This window comes from Chlamydotis macqueenii, chromosome 28 (genome assembly GCF_036417535.1).
Source record: "Chlamydotis macqueenii isolate bChlMac1 chromosome 28, bChlMac1.mat, whole genome shotgun sequence".
Taxonomy (NCBI): Eukaryota; Metazoa; Chordata; class Aves; order Otidiformes; family Otididae; genus Chlamydotis; species Chlamydotis macqueenii.
In genome coordinates, this window is record NC_141583.1 from 2405204 (window position 1) to 2421880 (window position 16677).

General features: G+C 58.1%; 2 protein-coding genes across 2 annotated transcripts; both read left to right on the plus strand.

Moving 5' to 3' along the window:
• Positions 1-283: 283 nt before the first annotated feature.
• On the plus strand, positions 284-3228 carry LOC147597330 (methanethiol oxidase-like). The gene is made up of 9 exons (XM_086768555.1): positions 284-469; positions 1000-1120; positions 1211-1393; positions 1562-1740; positions 1901-1979; positions 2173-2294; positions 2392-2484; positions 2718-2836; positions 3039-3228. The coding sequence occupies exons 1-9, from the start codon at positions 302-304 to the stop codon at positions 3199-3201; spliced, it is 1227 nt and encodes a 408-aa protein (XP_086624681.1). The 5' UTR covers positions 284-301; the 3' UTR covers positions 3202-3228.
• Positions 3229-13233: 10005 nt separating this feature from the next.
• Positions 13234-16155, plus strand: LOC147597331 (methanethiol oxidase-like). Its single transcript, XM_086768579.1, has 9 exons — positions 13234-13416; positions 13947-14067; positions 14158-14340; positions 14509-14687; positions 14848-14926; positions 15120-15241; positions 15339-15431; positions 15665-15783; positions 15986-16155. The coding sequence occupies exons 1-9, from the start codon at positions 13249-13251 to the stop codon at positions 16146-16148; spliced, it is 1227 nt and encodes a 408-aa protein (XP_086624705.1). The 5' UTR covers positions 13234-13248; the 3' UTR covers positions 16149-16155.
• The last annotated feature ends 522 nt before the right edge of the window (positions 16156-16677 follow it).

Consider the following 16677-nt stretch of genomic DNA (forward strand, 5'->3'; position numbering starts at 1 on the left):
CCGTTTGGCCAAATTGTAATTTCTTCACACACCTAATTTTCTGAGTTTCAGCAGCGTGGGGTGAGGAACTGGTGAAAGAATCTCCGTAATTCTCCGCTGCGCACGGTTCCCTAACGGAGAGCAGTGGCCAGGGCAAGGAGCAGCGCTCTCCCCGCTGGGTCTCTGCAGGCAGTCCCAGCTAGAGGCCAGTGGAGGCCACCACGGCAGAAATGTCTGCCAGCACGAGGGTCCCCATTTCTGCCTGCCTCCCCGAGTGACCCCTAACTCTGCCTTGACTGCCTAGGTGATCCACCGCCTGCCCATGCCCAACCTCAAAGACGAGCTGCACTCCGCGGGGTGGAGCACGGGCTGCACCTGCTTTGACAATGCCCCAAGGAAAAGGAACAAGCTGGTTCTTCCCTGTTTGATTTCTTCCCGCATTTACGTGGTGGATGTGGGTTCCCAGTGCCGGGCTCCCAAGCTGTGTAAGGTAGGCCTGAGGTGATTCAAAGAGAAGTTTCTGGGAAGGAGTTGGGAACTGGTGCTTCTGGAATCATACCCAAGGAAGAAGGCTTCTCTCTTCGTCTTCTCTCCCACCCTGGTTTCAGAGAGCCAGGGCACGTTTCCCTCTCAGCTCTCTCCTTCCCAGACCACGGAAGGCTCCGGTCATCATTATGTCCCTCTCTGTGCGCCTCTTGTGTTCAGAGAGCTCTTGTGTCCAGTCGCTGGAAGTGACGCAACACGCCACGTCTGCCGCCCGGCCAGATAGCGAGGTGGACGGACAAAGCTGTTGCGGGTTGGGTGCTGCTGCCTTCTTCTTGTCCGGGTGCAGGGGAGCTCAGAGGCTTCTGTGCTCCTCTCCAAGGAGGAGCAGGCGGTAGGAAGCGTGGGTTCTTGGAAAGAAAGCTCCTGCCGGCGTCAGCCATTCTCAGACGTCTCTGATGGCCAAAGGCTCTGCCAGGCACTGTGAAATGAGCTGAGCGGTCGAGGCTGACGTTTGTGTGCGTCAACGTTTTTCAGACGATTGAGCCGGTGGATGTCTTCTGGAAGTGCAACAAGGCACACCTCAACGTGCCTCGCAGCCTGCCCAACGGTGATGTTCTGATTGCCAACATGGGAGATCCGTCTGGCAACGCAAAAGGTGCCGTGCCCTGTCACAACTCCGTGGGCAAACCGGGTGGTTTGGAAGTGGAGCGTGTGATCTGTCATGCGTCCCCTTTTTGTGTCACAGGTGGGTTTATCGTGCTGGATGGAGAGACCTTTGAACTGAAGGGCAACTGGGAAAACGAGTGTGAGGTCCCCCCGAGCGGCTACGACTTCTGGTACCAGCCGCGCCACAATGTTCTGATCAGCTCCGCCGGGATAGTCCCAAAACGTGCGGGACGTGGCTTTAATCCCGACGACTTCAAGAAAGGTGAGGGAATACGGATGCGAGGGCTGAGCCGGAACGCATGGAGGCGGTGGGAGGCTGCCGATGCGCTCAGGGAGAGGGGACAGGCAGATTTCTCCCCGATCATTCTGGGGAGGGATGAGTCTCCACGGCTGGCCACCCCTGTTGTGACTCGGTTCTGCTTTTCCTCAGGGGTCTTTGGGCGCCGCCTGAACGTGTGGAACCTGTCCTGCCGCACCCTCACCCAGTGCTTTGACCTGGGGGAGGACTCTTTGCCCCTGACCGTTAAATTCCTCCACAACCCCGATGCTGCCGAGGGCTACGTCAGCTGTGCCCTGAGTGGCGTCGTCTACCGCTTCTACAAGTGCGAGGCAAGCATTCTGCCAGCGGCCAGGGGAGACCCGGCCATGAGCGGCTACGGGGGGCCGAGCAAAGCAGGGAAGGAATTTGGGGCAGCAGAGAGAAAGAGGGAGGGGTGCGGAGGGGGCGGGCAGGAGCGCTCATGCCGCGGCGCCTGTGTTTCTTGTCCAGAGAGACAGCTGGGCAGTAGAAGAGGTGATTCGCATACCGGCCAAGGACGTGTCGGGATGGATTATGCCCAAGATGCCAGGTTCGTGTGCCCGGGGCTGGGCTTTCCTTTTTCCTCCCAGAGCCTTGTGCTGTGCAGCTTGGCCGAGGCCGCTGCTGACCCCAAAGCCTTGCTGCACAGAGACTGGCAGGGAGAGATGGGAGCCGGGGCTCGATGCAGGGCACGTTTTCTGTCGATGCTGCCCCCTGTAGAGCTCTTTGTTTCTGTGCCCTAGCCTTCATCGCCGACCTCATCATCTCCAAGGATGACAAATACCTGTATCTCAGCAACTGGTGGCACGGAGACATCCGCCAATACGAGCTCTCCAAAACCTGCAAGCCCAGGCTGGTGGGACAGGTAAGGCAGAGGCAGAAGTCTCGCCCGGGTGGCTTCCTCAGCAGGATCTGGTGGTGGCTGGATGCAGGACCACATGTCTCCCTCTGCCTTGGGACAGGTGTTTGTGGGAGGCAGCATCCTGAGAGGCGGCCCCGTGACCGTGTGTAGAGACGAAGAGCTGAAGTGCCAGCCGGAGCCCTTGGTGGTCAAGGTGAGTTCTGTGGCCTCTTTGCCCTCCGGTGTCCTCTGCCTCTGCTCCGCTGGTGCTCTGCCCGTGGTTTCTGGGGTCGCTCTCCTCTGCGGTACTCGTGTGTCTGCAGCATCCGGTAGCTTGCCTGCGCTGGGAGGCGAGGCGGCCGCTCTGCTCTGCCCCCCTGCCCCTGCTTGTGCTTGCTGCTGAACGAAAGGAGCCAGCAGCATCCCCCCTGTCTGTTGTGCCTTCAGTGCAAGAGAGTGTACGGCGGCCCCAGTAAACTGCAGCTCAGCCTGGATGGCAAGAGGCTGTACGTCACCAACTCCTTCTACAGCACCTGGGACAAGCAGTTCTACCCGAACCTGGTCAGGTGAGCAGCGTTTGGGAAGCGAGGGGCCTCTTCTGCACGGCCTCTCCGCTGGGAACGGGAAAGGCGCCTCATCGGGGGGCTGCAAGGGCACCGTGGGGATCGCAGGGGGACGGAGTTCTGAGGGATCTGAGAGCCAGGCCACGTCTCCGCTGCGCCTCTCTCTTTGCTCGTCCGTAAGCGCTGCGCTCTTGTCCCCTCGCAGGGAAGGCTCTGTCATGCTGCAGATCGATGTGGACACGGAGAAGGGAGGCCTGACCGTGAACAAGGACTTCCTGGTTGATTTTGGAAGGGAACCCCACGGGCCTTGCCTTGCCCACGACATCCACTTCCTTTCCGGAGATTCCACCTCCGAGATCTCGGCCTAGGCGCCACGTGAAAGACCCCCTTCCTCTCTCTCTCTGTCTCTCTCGCTCTTCTGTAGTGCAGCCGTTTCCAAAAGAGCGCAGGGTCCGTGGGTCTGGGGGTCCCCATTCATTGCTGGAGTCTAGATTTCTGCTGACGTGAGCTGCGGGAGCTCTGCCTTCTTGCCAGGGTTGGCTTCAGGCAGACCAGTGAACAAGGAGACGTGGCGTGTCTCCGGAGGTGTTTTTGGTGCAAAGCAGCCCCTGGCCGGGACTCCCAGAGCAGAGCCCAGGGCGATCGCTCAGACACAGAGATGTGCAGGGCGCACGGTGCCTTTTGGCAGACGGCGAAGTGCCCGGTTCCTCTGAGCGACCGTTCCTCAGCCAGGTCGTTCCCGGACGCTCTTCCGCTGGCACCAGAGCCCTCTCGGCTCCCTTGTCACGTGCGTGGGCCGGTGCCTTACGGTGGAAGGAGCACGAAGTGCTTTGTTCCAAGAAGACGTGCCTGTTTCCTGACGCTGGTCTGCTCTTGTGTTCTGCTCAAACACCAATAAAATCGTTCATCGCATCAGCCAGATCTTCACTGGTCTTATTTCACTGAAGCTTTCAGGTTTATTTCTGGGGAAACAAATGCCAGCGGTGGTTAATGATGAGATCAGGGTTTTGAAAATCCCGAAGACAGGACACCCGTTGTGCCAGAGCCCCTGTCAGGCTGCCTAGGAGTTTCTGGTAGAAGTTGGCTTTGCCTGGTTTTTCTTTTTTATCGTGCTTGCATTCCTGCAGATACATGTTTTATAGGGAAGCGTGGCAACCATTTGTTCTTTTTCTGCCCCGAACAAACAGACCTTGTCACGGCAATGCAGTGTTGTCATCCCCCACAGCAGCCATGTGGTTTTAGGAGGGCTTGAAGGAACACACTTAGTGGGCACTCCAGTGCAATCCCGTGTGTCTGTTGAGTGGCCGCCTTGCTGCTGGTGACAATTTTGATTTCCACTTGGTCAATTCACGTGGACAACACAGCCTCGACACAGAGGCCGAGGGAAGGTCGGGTTTTCACCCGAAGGACTCTGCATGCACTTAATGTGATGCTGGCACAATGGCCTCGGTCCCTTACACCTTCTCCCCAGACTGTCCTCTTGCACTCAGAAACAGGGCTGAGGTTTCCACCAAAGCAAGGTGCAGTTATTGGAGTTGTAGGTCGTTCTCTTGCTCATCGTGTGCGGTGCAGGATGTCAAATCCCGCTCCACAGGACAGCCACCACTGGCCTCCAAAGCCCTGCTGCACACCCACAGATCTTCCCATTGTCCCATCTGCCTTGAGCACCTTCACCAGGCACAGTTTGCAGCCAAAACCATCACTAGTTGGGAGGTGACAAAAACGAGGCTGTAAAGAGGATCCCCCTAAGTTTCCATCTTCTCTGTAAGTACCTTGGAAGAACACAGCTTCATTGACTTCCTTCAGGCTTCTCTCGGGCAAACACATTGCTACAGCTCTTATGCGCCCTGGGGTGCTGCCGTCGAGTATCACCATCGCTTGAGTGTGACGTCCCCCTCCCATCCTCCAGCGCTGCCTCGTTTGAGGCTCTTCCCAGGGGATGGCCCTGCTGTGGCGGTGCCTTTGGAATGAGCCCTCTCTCTCCCACCTTCCGACCCGGGGAGCCTCCTCCTCTCCATGGCTGGAGGGAGAGTCTGCCCAGCAGACGTCCCCGTGCCAGCGTGCGGTCCCCGTGGCTGGAGCTGGCTGAGCTGAACGCGCCCTGCAAACCCCTCCTGGGGATGGGGCCAGGCACCGGCCACGTTAATGTGGGGAAGAACTCCCTTAGCGAAGGGCCATGTTAATGGCCTTGGTCAGAGTCTGCTGTCCCTCACGCTCTCCACTGACCACCCTCTCTGACTTGCAGGTGCTCGCACGGCCAGGCAAGGACTCAGCCCAGGCTTTGAGCTGCAGCCGGGCCACGAAGATCAACAGGCACCGCAGCAGAGGTGACCCAGCTCCAAGGCCAGTTCCCAGGGCTCTGGGGCCCGATTCCCATCTTTCAGGGAGCGAGACTTGTGCGTGAGTTATCCCGAGGAACGCGGTGCATCTGCAGTGGCTGAACGTGCTTCAGCTGGGAGGCGGTGGCTCGGGGTGGCCCATGGTGGATGCTCTGTCTGTTCCCTCTGGCCATTATTTGGAAGTTGTGCTGCTCCCTGCTGCCAGCACCCTTCGAGTCCTCTGCAGTTTCCAACACCTCCCCAAATGTCCTTTTTTTTCTGGGGCACAAGCTCGGAGGGAGGATGGAGTTTCATGAGGAGCTGAGGGCTCCTTAGGCTGCACCACTGGTTAACGCACCGCGTTAAGATGAGGCTTGTAGATACCGGACTGGAAACAACGTCCTGACAAATCACGTTGGCGGTGCAGCCGTCGTGAGCGCTTCGTTCTGCCCTGGGCCTTCTTTGGAGACGAACCTTCCATTTTCCCCTCCCCTTCCAGAGAGCAGCGCAGGCGAGAAATAATCCCAGCCCCTGGCCAGCTCCCGGCAGCAGCAAACCCACACGTTTGCTCTCCTCCCCTCTGGTCTGCAGCAGATAGCCGCTGAGCTCTCCTCACCCTCCCGAGTGCTTTTTGCTGGGCTTTTGTAGCACGTGCTCATTTCAGCGTTCAGAAGCTGGGCTGGAAATGGGGAACTTGCACCGAGTGTGAGTGTGGCCTTTTGTTCCTGGGAGGGATGTTGGGAGGGAGATGGGGGATGCAGGTGCCACTTCCCAGCTGCTTCTTCCAGTGTTTGGCAGAGGAATCACGGATGTTGCAGAGGGTGGCCAAGGGGATCGACTGGATTGTTTTACCACAGATAACAATCTTCTCTTCTGTAACAGCTGAACAAATCACTGCTGCGTATTCTGCCTTCCTGGTCGTAGGTGGATGAACAGAGACCGACCAGAAGCACAGAGAAATATGACTGAGTTGCTAATGCCTGTCTTTAGTGGCAGGGAAGAGGAGAAGCAGCAGGTCCTGCTCGTCGTCCTCCCCAGCGGCGTGATGCTGCCACTCCTCTTGTGTCACACGAGCGACTGTGCCGTGCGGGAGGAGTCGGTTGAAGGCGCTGATCCGGCAGAACACCGCGCTGCCAAAAAAGTGACTGACGGTCCATCTCCCTGTGGCTGCACGCGGCAGGGCGCTTCGGTGGCAGCCTGGAGTCATTCCGCGGTGTCTGAAATCACAACCTAAGGATGTGGCTTTCCGGTGGGTTTGTCCGGGTGTAGCTGTGGGCTGTGGAGTTGTCTGAAGCGTGCCTCTGCCCCTCAGGCTGTCTGCGTACTTGTACCAATGGTTGGAGCGCTCTCTCTTTCTGTCCCACGTGCCTTTGCTAGGCTCTCCTCGGCTGCCGCAGGAGTCACTTTTTTCTTGCGGCTCCCCATGTGCAGCGAGGAGGCCACCGGCCATCGGCTCCTTGCTCCTCCGCTGGGATCCGCAGCCAGTGGGGAGGCTGTCTGCCAGGAACGTCCCCTTTCTGCCGCCTTTCTGCTCTTCCCTCTGCCCTGGCCGGAGGTGAGCTCAGCTGCTTTTGCTCCGTCTTCGCCTGCACCTGCAGCTTCTCTGTGGCCGAGGCTGGGGGCAGCGTCCCAAGAGCCTGGTTCATGAAGCCCGGTGGCTCAGCCCTGTCTGGCATCCAGCAGCTTTGGCAGAGCGCGGCGTGCCCTGCAGCACCCGAGCTGTTGTGTTGTGCGCTCTGCTAACCGCCCCTTCTCATCGTGTCTGGGAATTCAGATTGGTTCTCCTTCATGAGGCTGCAAATCCCGTTCACCTTCTCAACCCACGGCTCTTTTTGACCGGATTAGTCTGCCCTTCCAAAGAGTCTTGTAGAGACCAAACGTATCTGTGGCAGGATCTGTCTCACCCGTCCCTAGAGCAGGAGACTCTGGAGGTGGAGGCGTGCGTGGTTGCCCGTGGAGAGAGAAAACGGCATCCTAGGAGTATGTTCCAAGTCATTCGAGGTGGCCATTTCAAACAGGAGAGAGGAGTGACACACAGAGAAATTACCCTTTGATTTCTTCTGTCCTGAGGGCTGTTGGCCTGAAATGCTTCCAAGCATTATGAACTTCTGAATGGCGTGCTGAAAGGCACTGGGAACATCCCGTCTCTGGCGTCATTATCCCTGGATGCTTGTGTAGGCAAATACGGAACTGGGACTCATCCGCGGTCATTAAAAAGGAGACCTCAGCTTAGACACAGACAGAACAGTAAAATGTGGGAGACACCTACATTAGGATACGATTCCTTTGTCCGTAATGGGAGCTTGTTCTTTTCCAGAGGAAGTTGATGGATTTTGAAAGGAACTCAACCGGCTTTGCATGCTCACGGTAGCGTCTTCTCTGCTGGAGACTGCCCGCCTGCTGTCAGGTTGGAAGGGTGCGAGGAGGAGCCCCTAGTCCTGTCTCCGTTCTCAAATGCAGTTGTTGGCGAAAGACATGCAGTGACTTTTTTTCAGCAGAGACTTTGTCCACCACTTGAATCACCACGATTTAGTGTGACCTGTAGGAGCGATCTGGTGGAGAAGGAACAGTTCCCGCATGGCCTGTATCTGCACCCAACAGGCAAGCGCACACCGTCACCTCCCACTGTCACTTTCCTTTCTGTCGCCAGGGCCATTTCACATTTCTTGGTTGGCACGCATGTCTCCTCACCCACCAGCAGGTTTCTGGGGAGCACATGTATCAGTGCCAGCTTCAAAAAAATCATCCCCTTCTTCCTCTCTGTTTCACGTTCACTGCTGATGGGAGAGCTGGGACCCCTTCATCCACCCATTGGCTGTTGATGAGATGCCGGCCCCATGGCAGCTGAGGTGGGAATGACAAACAGGAACTGGGGCTCGTGCCATGAATTTAAATTTGTGGGCAAAGCTCGGCTTCGGAACATCCTCAGCGCTGATCGGCAGCTGCTTACCATCCGACTCGATGCGGGTCAGGGTGATGTAAACACTGATGTGCAGAGCTGTGGGGGCTCCGATCTCGCGCGCTCTGAGCCACTCCTTGCAGAAGTGAACATCAAACTTGGTGAAGCTTCCGGTACCACCTCGGCAGCTTGGGACGTAACGTGCAACGCTTGCCCCTGCTGCTAAAGGTGATGAACTGTGCCTGTTTTGACACAAGAGTTGGACGGTGTGGTTTTCCTTCTGCTCCTGATGAGGGTGATGGACTGGAAGAGAGGGAACCCCTGAGAGATGTGGAGCCTGGGAAGGTCTGGGACAACGTACCTCTGCTGGCGTTTTTGGTGGGACACTGGCGATGACTAAAGTCTTTCCAAATTCTGCTGCTCTCATGGTGCTTGGTGCCTGGCTGAGCTGTTTGAGTGCGGGTGAGGCTGTACAGAGAGTGTGGAGGCCAGGTCAGAGGTGTGGGAAAGGGGATTTAAGAATGCAGGACGATGAGCAACACTCGGACACCCTGGGGCACCTCCCGGGGTAAATGGCAGGGTGAGGAGCGAAGCAAGAGAACGTCGTCCCAGGAGAACTGGGGGAGGGCTGGGACGGCTCCGGGGCTCAGGGGAGTTCTTCCTTGGGTGTTCAGAGCAGACATCGTGTCCTCGGTGCAGCGCGGTCATCTTCCAGCACGTTGGGTGTGCTGCGCCAGCCTGCACCGGACGTCATCACCAGGGCTTGCCCATTATCAAAATGACAGCGTGTTCTTCCCTGTCGGGGTTGGAGGGGTGGTCGTGAGGAGGGGAGGAGTGTCCACCTCAGCGTGGGCCGTCCAGTGGGGCCCCGATTGCTGTTGCGTGCCGTGGCTGCCCATCCCTGCCTGCCGCAGGAGCTTTTCTTGGGCCGAGAGCAGGCCACAGCGACTGTGCTCTCCGCTAACCATCGCCTGCTGGCTTGCTGGTGCTGCCGAGCCAGCTCTTATCCCTCCTCCTATCAGCTGCGATGAGAAACTCTACACCCTGCAGCTTGGTTTGGTGAGGGGTGCCAGAGACGTCACTGAGGAAAGCCAAAGAGGATGAGCAGCAAACTTTGTTAATGAGCGGAAGACTAACGAGCTGTTTAATTAGCAGGTGTGCAGGTGGAAGAAGGAGCAGTGAGCCATGCACGTTGCGACCGCAGAAGCACGCACCAAAGGCATCAGCCAAGCACCCAAAATGGCCTCTGATGGAGCAGGAGCTTCTCGCGCATCCTTGGGGCTGGTTGTGCTTCCTGGAGGTGTGAGCTCTTGGAATCTGGCTGGTAAGGGTCGGGTGTCAGGTTGGTTCCCAACACTGGCACCTCCTTGTGAGCCCAGGAGAATCCCTCAGGAGATATGGAAGAGTTTGCCTCTGGGAACGCAGATTCTTAGCTTCCACTTGGCCTCACACAGCTGAAACAGAAGTGTTTCACATTAACACGGCCACGAGGGGCGAACGGTAGCCAGCGCTCAGCACGCCGCGTCGTACGGCATTGGCCTGTCAGTCTTGGTTTTGTCCAGTGTGGATATGCAGTGGCCTTTCACGGAGTCCGCTTGCCGTCTGGAGATGGTGACAGCCCGTACACGTTACACCTGGTATGACACTTGCCCCTGCACTCCAGCGTGGAGCCCAGTCCCTTCCAGTTTGGCCTGATGCAGCACAGCTCTTTGATGCCTCTTTCCCCTGGCACCCTTTGCAGTTCCTCCTCATGGTTGCTGGTTTTTCTGACGGCCAGGAAAGGTTCCTCTGTTGAGGTCCTCGGTGGATGTTGTGCTCAATTAAACGGCTGCCCTAACGCTGTGAAAAGCCATCCAGAAGTTTGAGGACAGAATTTCTTTCCGTGTGCTCACTCTGGCCCAGGATCTCCACTTCCCCACAGCCAGTAACGTAAGGCTTGGAGCCACTGCTTTGCACGCTTTCTCCTCATGTCCATGATGATATCTGAACACCTTCTCCTTGCCTCACAGAGAACCGCCATGTACCTGGGACGCAGCTTGCGGCAATAACCGTCCGTTGCCCGGTGGCAGGGAGCTGTCTGGCTGCGGAAGGTCCTGACCCCTCTCCGGGCTGCCTATGTCTCTTGCGCTGAAACTGCCGAGATGGATTTCTGCTGAACAGGTCACGAGTTCTCCCAGCGGCAGCAGTCTGGTGTCCTTGCCTACAGAAAGGACCGAGGGTTTGGCTGCACCTGCGTGCACCAGTCGCATGTTTAAGGTGCCGTTCTGGAAGCCATTTAGTTACAGCCCTGTGAGATGGGCCAAGCTGTCCTCTCCTCCGATAGAGATCTCCCGAGGGCTTCTCTGATGGCGCTGTCAGATGTTTCTGCATTCCTACGCGCAGCAATTACTTATCGCGTGTAATCTGCCCACTGATTGAGGGGTTCTTCCAAAAGAGATGACACTTGTTCACGTTCCACGGCGCTTGGTGTTCTCTTCCTGCTTTGGCTGGGCAGCTGCTGGCAGCCAGGCTCGTGGTGGTCTCAGGTGGGGACACTTCTTCCAAAAGGCTTCACTTCTGGAAGTGCTGCCTCCACAAGGCACCCGTTTCCAGCCGGGTGTCTGTCCTGGCGGTTGGGCAGACAGCACCAGCTCCTCAAGTCTCTTCTGACGTCCGTGCTGCTGGAGGCCCCTCCATCCTCTGAGCGCTGTATCCCCGCTGAGGGATGCGCTTGAGCACTGAGCCCGTGATGCCTTCAGCTCAGCCCTCGCACACAGACGTGCCTTCTGTCAGGGTCCAGATCGCCGAGGTGCCTTTGGTGGCCTCCGTGTCTTCACACCTTGTAATTTCCAGGAGGCTGCTGGTGGGGCCGATTATCCAGCTGGGCTTCTCATCCCTCCCGTGGAATTTGCAGCCACTGCACATTTGTACGGCAGGAACCCGGGGATGGGGATGGCTTTAATGATCTGGTTTCTTGGCTGGGACACAGAGTCCTCCAGAGCCAAAGAATTCCCATTGGAAATCAGATACGGGACGTGGCGTTTAAGGAAAAGACCTGCCTGGCCCAGCAGATTTTCCCTGCAGATTGGTGCTTAGCAAGGCGGAAACAAGCCACAGCGCTGGTCTGGCACCTCCCAAACGCTGAGGAGCCACGGCTCCTCCCTTGGCAGCTTGCTTTCTCCCCCCACCCCTTTGCCTTGTATATAAGGCCCCCTGAGAGCAGCCTGGGCACAACACAACCCATCCAGCGAGGCACACAGCAAGCTGCACCTCCAGCACCTCTGCTCTTGAGGAGAGTGACCCAGCCGGCCTTCAGCATGGGTAAGCGACGCTCCGCGGCCTCCCGCCAGCTCCAGGCCTCGTAGCTCCGTCCTGGAGCTGGCTCCAGCCACTGCCCGGAGGCTGCAGACATCCCAGCTCCAAACTTGGGCACTGGGGGGTTTGTTCCTCTGCAGCGCTGCAGGAAGGAGCGAGGTGGGACTGACGTTTGGTGTTTGTCTGACTGGTGCCAAAGGCGTCTTTGGTTCCGCTACCAATCTGGGTGGCTCTTCAGGGAGGATTCCTCTCTGGGATCGGAGATGTTTTGTTGCCGTAACAAGAGTTGGTGCTGGTCACAGGGGCCCCTGGGAGAAGGTCCATGGGTGGGACAGAGTCTGCTGAACAGGCACCTGCTAAGGATGCGGACGTTCCTCATTTTCTTCTTCTCCTCTTCTCCATGCAGAGAGATGCAGAGCTCAGTGCTACGAGTACCCCACCTGCCCGGCTGAGAAAGGCAAGTCCTCCGGAGCGTGTTTTGGAGGGGGGTGTTTGGGAAAGAACGCTGAGTTAGTGAGGAGCACCTCCAATTAACGGGGTGTGCCGAGTCCCTGCCCAAAAGGGAGACAACTGGAAATATCTGGAGATCCGCTTGTGGGGCTGAAGCTTTTCTTTTCCTTTCTGGCTGCTTCACGGCACCTTCTAACACCAGCTTTCTGTGTGCCCAGATCCTAGGGAGGAGGTTGCCTACGTGACCTGTACCTTCAGGGAAACGGGCATCGACCAGCCTGACTTCCTGGCCACCGTCGATCTCAACCCCAGGTCTCCATGTTATGGCCAGGTACCGGTGTCTCTACTGGCTTTTACTGGGCGGATGACTGGCTGCTGGCTCTGTGCTTTCCAGTGCCTCCAGATTCACGACATCCACTTTCTTTTCTTTTTGCTCGACAGCCACTCTGTCGTGCGGGCTGTCTGCTTATTCCTGTCACCTTCTTGTCTTCCTGCACCTTCCTGTCCCACCAACCCTGGCGCGACTCTTGCCCCCGCCTGTTCGTGTCCTCCAAGCCCTGTCTGGGAAACCCCTTGTGAGATTGGCCACGGCTGCTCTGCTTCTTGCTTCCCCACTGGAACTGCGCGCGAGATCAGGCTGTTGTCCGCTGGGAATCTCACCTTCCTGCCCTCCTTCCACTGTTCCCTGGGTGCCTGGCTCCAGTTCAGTCATCTCTGTCTCTGTGTCCTGGGGACAAGTCGGCTCTGACTCACTTCCCAACTCACTTCCAGAGCATCCTGGTGCTGCCAGGGAGCTTTTGAGCTCGGAATCGCCCTGCCAGTGGCTGCTCAGTGTGGAAAATGGGCTCTAGTGACCCAGGTGGCTGAGGGCGTCCAGCGCTTTTGCAGAGTTCAGCGTGTTTCTGTTGGCCTTCAACGTCAGGGCTGTTCTGCTGTGCACTGTTCCAGCCTCTCTGCTGTCATCCTGACGGGGAAATCGGCACTGGCCTGTCTCTGAGGGCTGCAGAGACAGGTTGTCCACATCAGGGCTGTTTCTGTGACCTGATGAGTCCATCATTCCAAGAGCTGAGATGGAACTGGCCCCTTAAGGCTTCTGAAAGCTTTTGATCCGTTTTGAACGCCAGTCTTAGGAGGAGTTTGCGGGGCAATGCACCCGTTTGGCCAAATTGTAATTTCTTCACACACCTAATTTTCTGAGTTTCAGCAGCGTGGGGTGAGGAACTGGTGAAAGAATCTCCGTAATTCTCCGCTGCGCACGGTTCCCTAACGGAGAGCAGTGGCCAGGGCAAGGAGCAGCGCTCTCCCCGCTGGGTCTCTGCAGGCAGTCCCAGCTAGAGGCCAGTGGAGGCCACCACGGCAGAAATGTCTGCCAGCACGAGGGTCCCCATTTCTGCCTGCCTCCCCGAGTGACCCCTAACTCTGCCTTGACTGCCTAGGTGATCCACCGCCTGCCCATGCCCAACCTCAAAGACGAGCTGCACTCCGCGGGGTGGAGCACGGGCTGCACCTGCTTTGACAATGCCCCAAGGAAAAGGAACAAGCTGGTTCTTCCCTGTTTGATTTCTTCCCGCATTTACGTGGTGGATGTGGGTTCCCAGTGCCGGGCTCCCAAGCTGTGTAAGGTAGGCCTGAGGTGATTCAAAGAGAAGTTTCTGGGAAGGAGTTGGGAACTGGTGCTTCTGGAATCATACCCAAGGAAGAAGGCTTCTCTCTTCGTCTTCTCTCCCACCCTGGTTTCAGAGAGCCAGGGCACGTTTCCCTCTCAGCTCTCTCCTTCCCAGACCACGGAAGGCCCCGGTCGTCGTTGCGTCCCTCTCTGTGCGCCTCTTGTGTTCAGAGAGCTCTTGTGTCCAGTCGCTGGAAGTGACGCAACACGCCACGTCTGCCGCCCGGCCAGATAGCGAGGTGGACGGAGAAAGCTGTTGCGGGTTGGGTGTTGCTGCCGCCTTCTTGTCCGGGTGCAGGGGAGCTCAGAGGCTTCTGTGCTCCTCTCCAAGGAGGAGCAGGCGGTAGGAAGCGTGGGTTCTTGGAAAGAAAGCTCCTGCCGGCGTCAGCCATTCTCGGACGTCTCTGATGGCCAAAGGCTCTGCCAGGCACTGTGAAATGAGCTGAGCGGTCGAGGCTGACGTGTGTGTGCGTCAACGTTTTTCAGACGATTGAGCCGGTGGATGTCTTCTGGAAGTGCAACAAGGCACACCTCAACGTGCCTCGCAGCCTGCCCAACGGTGATGTTCTGATTGCCAACACAGGAGATCCGTCTGGCAACGCAAAAGGTGCCGTGCCCTGTCACAACTCCGTGGGCAAACCGGGTGGTTTGGAAGTGGAGCGTGTGATCTGTCATGCGTCCCCTTTTTGTGTCACAGGTGGGTTTATCGTGCTGGATGGAGAGACCTTTGAACTGAAGGGCAACTGGGAAAACGAGTGTGAGGTCCCCCCGAGTGGCTACGACTTCTGGTACCAGCCGCGCCACAATGTTCTGATCAGCTCCGCCGGGATAGTCCCAAAACGTGCGGGACGTGGCTTTAATCCCGATGACTTCAAGAAAGGTGAGGGAATACGGATGCGAGGGCTGAGCCGGAACGCACGGAGGCGGTGGGAGGCTGCCGATGCGCTCAGGGAGAGGGGACAGGCAGATTTCTCCCCGATCGTTCTGGGGAGGGATGAGTCTCCACGGCTGGCCACCCCTGTTGTGACTCGGTTCTGCTTTTCCTCAGGGGTCTTTGGGCGCCGCCTGAACGTGTGGAACCTGTCCTGCCGCACCCTCACCCAGTGCTTTGACCTGGGGGAGGACTCTTTGCCCCTGACCGTTAAATTCCTCCACAACCCCGATGCTGCCGAGGGCTACGTCAGCTGTGCCCTGAGTGGCGTCGTCTACCGCTTCTACAAGTGCGAGGCAAGCATTCTGCCAGCGGCCAGGGGAGACCCGGCCATGAGCGGCTACGGGGGGCTGAGCAAAGCAGGGAAGGAATTTGGGGCAGCAGAGAGAAAGAGGGAGGGGTGCGGAGGGGGCGGGCAGGAGCGCTCATGCCGCGGCGCCTGTGTTTCTTGTCCAGAGAGACAGCTGGGCAGTAGAAGAGGTGATTCGCATACCGGCCAAGGACGTGATGGGATGGATTATGCCCAAGATGCCAGGTTCGTGTGCCCGGGGCTGGGCTTTCCTTTTTCCTCCCAGAGCCTTGTGCTGTGCAGCTTGGCCGAGGCCGCTGCTGACCCCAAAGCCTTGCTGCACAGAGACTGGCAGGGAGAGATGGGAGCCGGGGCTCGATGCAGGGCACGTTTTCTGTCGATGCTGCCCCCTGTAGAGCTCTTTGTTTCTGTGCCCTAGCCTTCATCGCCGACCTCATCATCTCCAAGGATGACAAGTACCTGTATCTCAGCAACTGGTGGCACGGAGACATCCGCCAATACGAGCTCTCCAAAACCTGCAAGCCCAGGCTGGTGGGACAGGTAAGGCAGAGGCAGAAGTCTCGCCCGGGTGGCTTCCTCAGCAGGATCTGGTGGTGGCTGGATGCAGGACCACATGCCTCCCTCTGCCTTGGGACAGGTGTTTGTGGGAGGCAGCATCCTGAGAGGCGGCCCCGTGACCGTGTGTAGAGACGAAGAGCTGAAGTGCCAGCCGGAGCCCTTGGTGGTCAAGGTGAGTTCTGTGGCCTCTTTGCCCTGCGGTGTCCTCTGCCTCTGCTCCGCTGGTGCTCTGCCCGTGGTTTCTGGGGTCGCTCTCCTCTGCGGTACCCGTGTGTCTGCAGCATCCGGTAGCTTGCCTGCGCTGGGAGGCGAGGCGGCCGCTCTGCTCTGCTCCCCTGCCCCTGCTTGTGCTTGCTGCTGAACGAAAGGAGCCAGCAGCATCCCCCCTGTCTGTTGTGCCTTCAGTGCAAGAGAGTGTACGGCGGCCCCAGTAAACTGCAGCTCAGCCTGGATGGCAAGAGGCTGTACGTCACCAACTCCTTCTACAGCACCTGGGACAAGCAGTTCTACCCGAACCTGGTCAGGTGAGCAGCGTTTGGGAAGCGAGGGGCCTCTTCTGCACGGCCTCTCCGCTGGGAACGGGAAAGGCGCCTCATCGGGGGGCTGCAAGGGCACCGTGGGGATCGCAGGGGGACGGAGTTCTGAGGGATCTGAGAGCCAGGCCACGTCTCCGCTGCGCCTCTCTCTTTGCTCGTCCGTAAGCGCTGCGCTCTTGTCCCCTCGCAGGGAAGGCTCTGTCATGCTGCAGATCGATGTGGACACGGAGAAGGGAGGCCTGACCGTGAACAAGAACTTCCTGGTTGATTTTGGAAGGGAACCCCACGGGCCTTGCCTTGCCCACGACATCCACTTCCTTTCCGGAGATTCTACCTCCGAGATCTCGGCCTAGGCGCCACGTGAAAGACCCCCTTCCTCTCTCTCTCTGTCTCTCTCTCTCGCTCTTCTGTAGTGCAGCCGTTTCCAAAAGAGCGCAGGGTCCTTGGGTCTGGGGGTCCCCATTCATTGCTGGAGTCTAGATTTCTGCTGACGTGAGCTGCGGGAGCTCTGCCTTCTTGCCAGGGTTGGCTTCAGGCAGACCAGTGAACAAGGAGACGTGGCGTGTCTCCGGAGGTGTTTTTGGTGCAAAGCAGCCCCTGGGCGGGACTCCCAGAGCAGAGCCCAGGGCGATCGCTCAGACACAGAGATGTGCAGGGCGCACGGTGCCTTTTGGCAGACGGCGAAGTGCCCGGTTCCTCTGAGCAACCGTTCCTCAGCCAGGTCGTTCCGGGACGCTCCTCCGCTGGCACCAGAGCCCTCTCGGCTCCCTTGTCACGTGCGTGGGCCGGTGCCTTATGGCGGAAGGAGCGCGAAGTGCTTTATTCCAAGAAGACGTGCCTGTTTCCTGACGCTGGCCTGCTCTTGTATTCTGCTCAAACACC

Bases quoted from the DNA above. Each gene is read 5' to 3' on its own strand.
- LOC147597331 (XM_086768579.1), top strand. From the start codon at position 13,249: ATGCCCAACCTCAAAGACGAGCTGCACTCCGCGGGGTGGAGCACGGGC. The intron at 14,068-14,157 runs GTGCCGTGCCCT...TTTGTGTCACAG, and splicing joins TCCGTCTGGCAACGCAAAAG to GTGGGTTTATCGTGCTGGAT. The intron at 14,927-15,119 runs GTTCGTGTGCCC...TCTGTGCCCTAG, and splicing joins GATTATGCCCAAGATGCCAG to CCTTCATCGCCGACCTCATC.
- LOC147597330 (XM_086768555.1), top strand. From the start codon at position 302: ATGCCCAACCTCAAAGACGAGCTGCACTCCGCGGGGTGGAGCACGGGC. The intron at 1,980-2,172 runs GTTCGTGTGCCC...TCTGTGCCCTAG, and splicing joins GATTATGCCCAAGATGCCAG to CCTTCATCGCCGACCTCATC. The intron at 2,485-2,717 runs GTGAGTTCTGTG...TTGTGCCTTCAG, and splicing joins CGGAGCCCTTGGTGGTCAAG to TGCAAGAGAGTGTACGGCGG.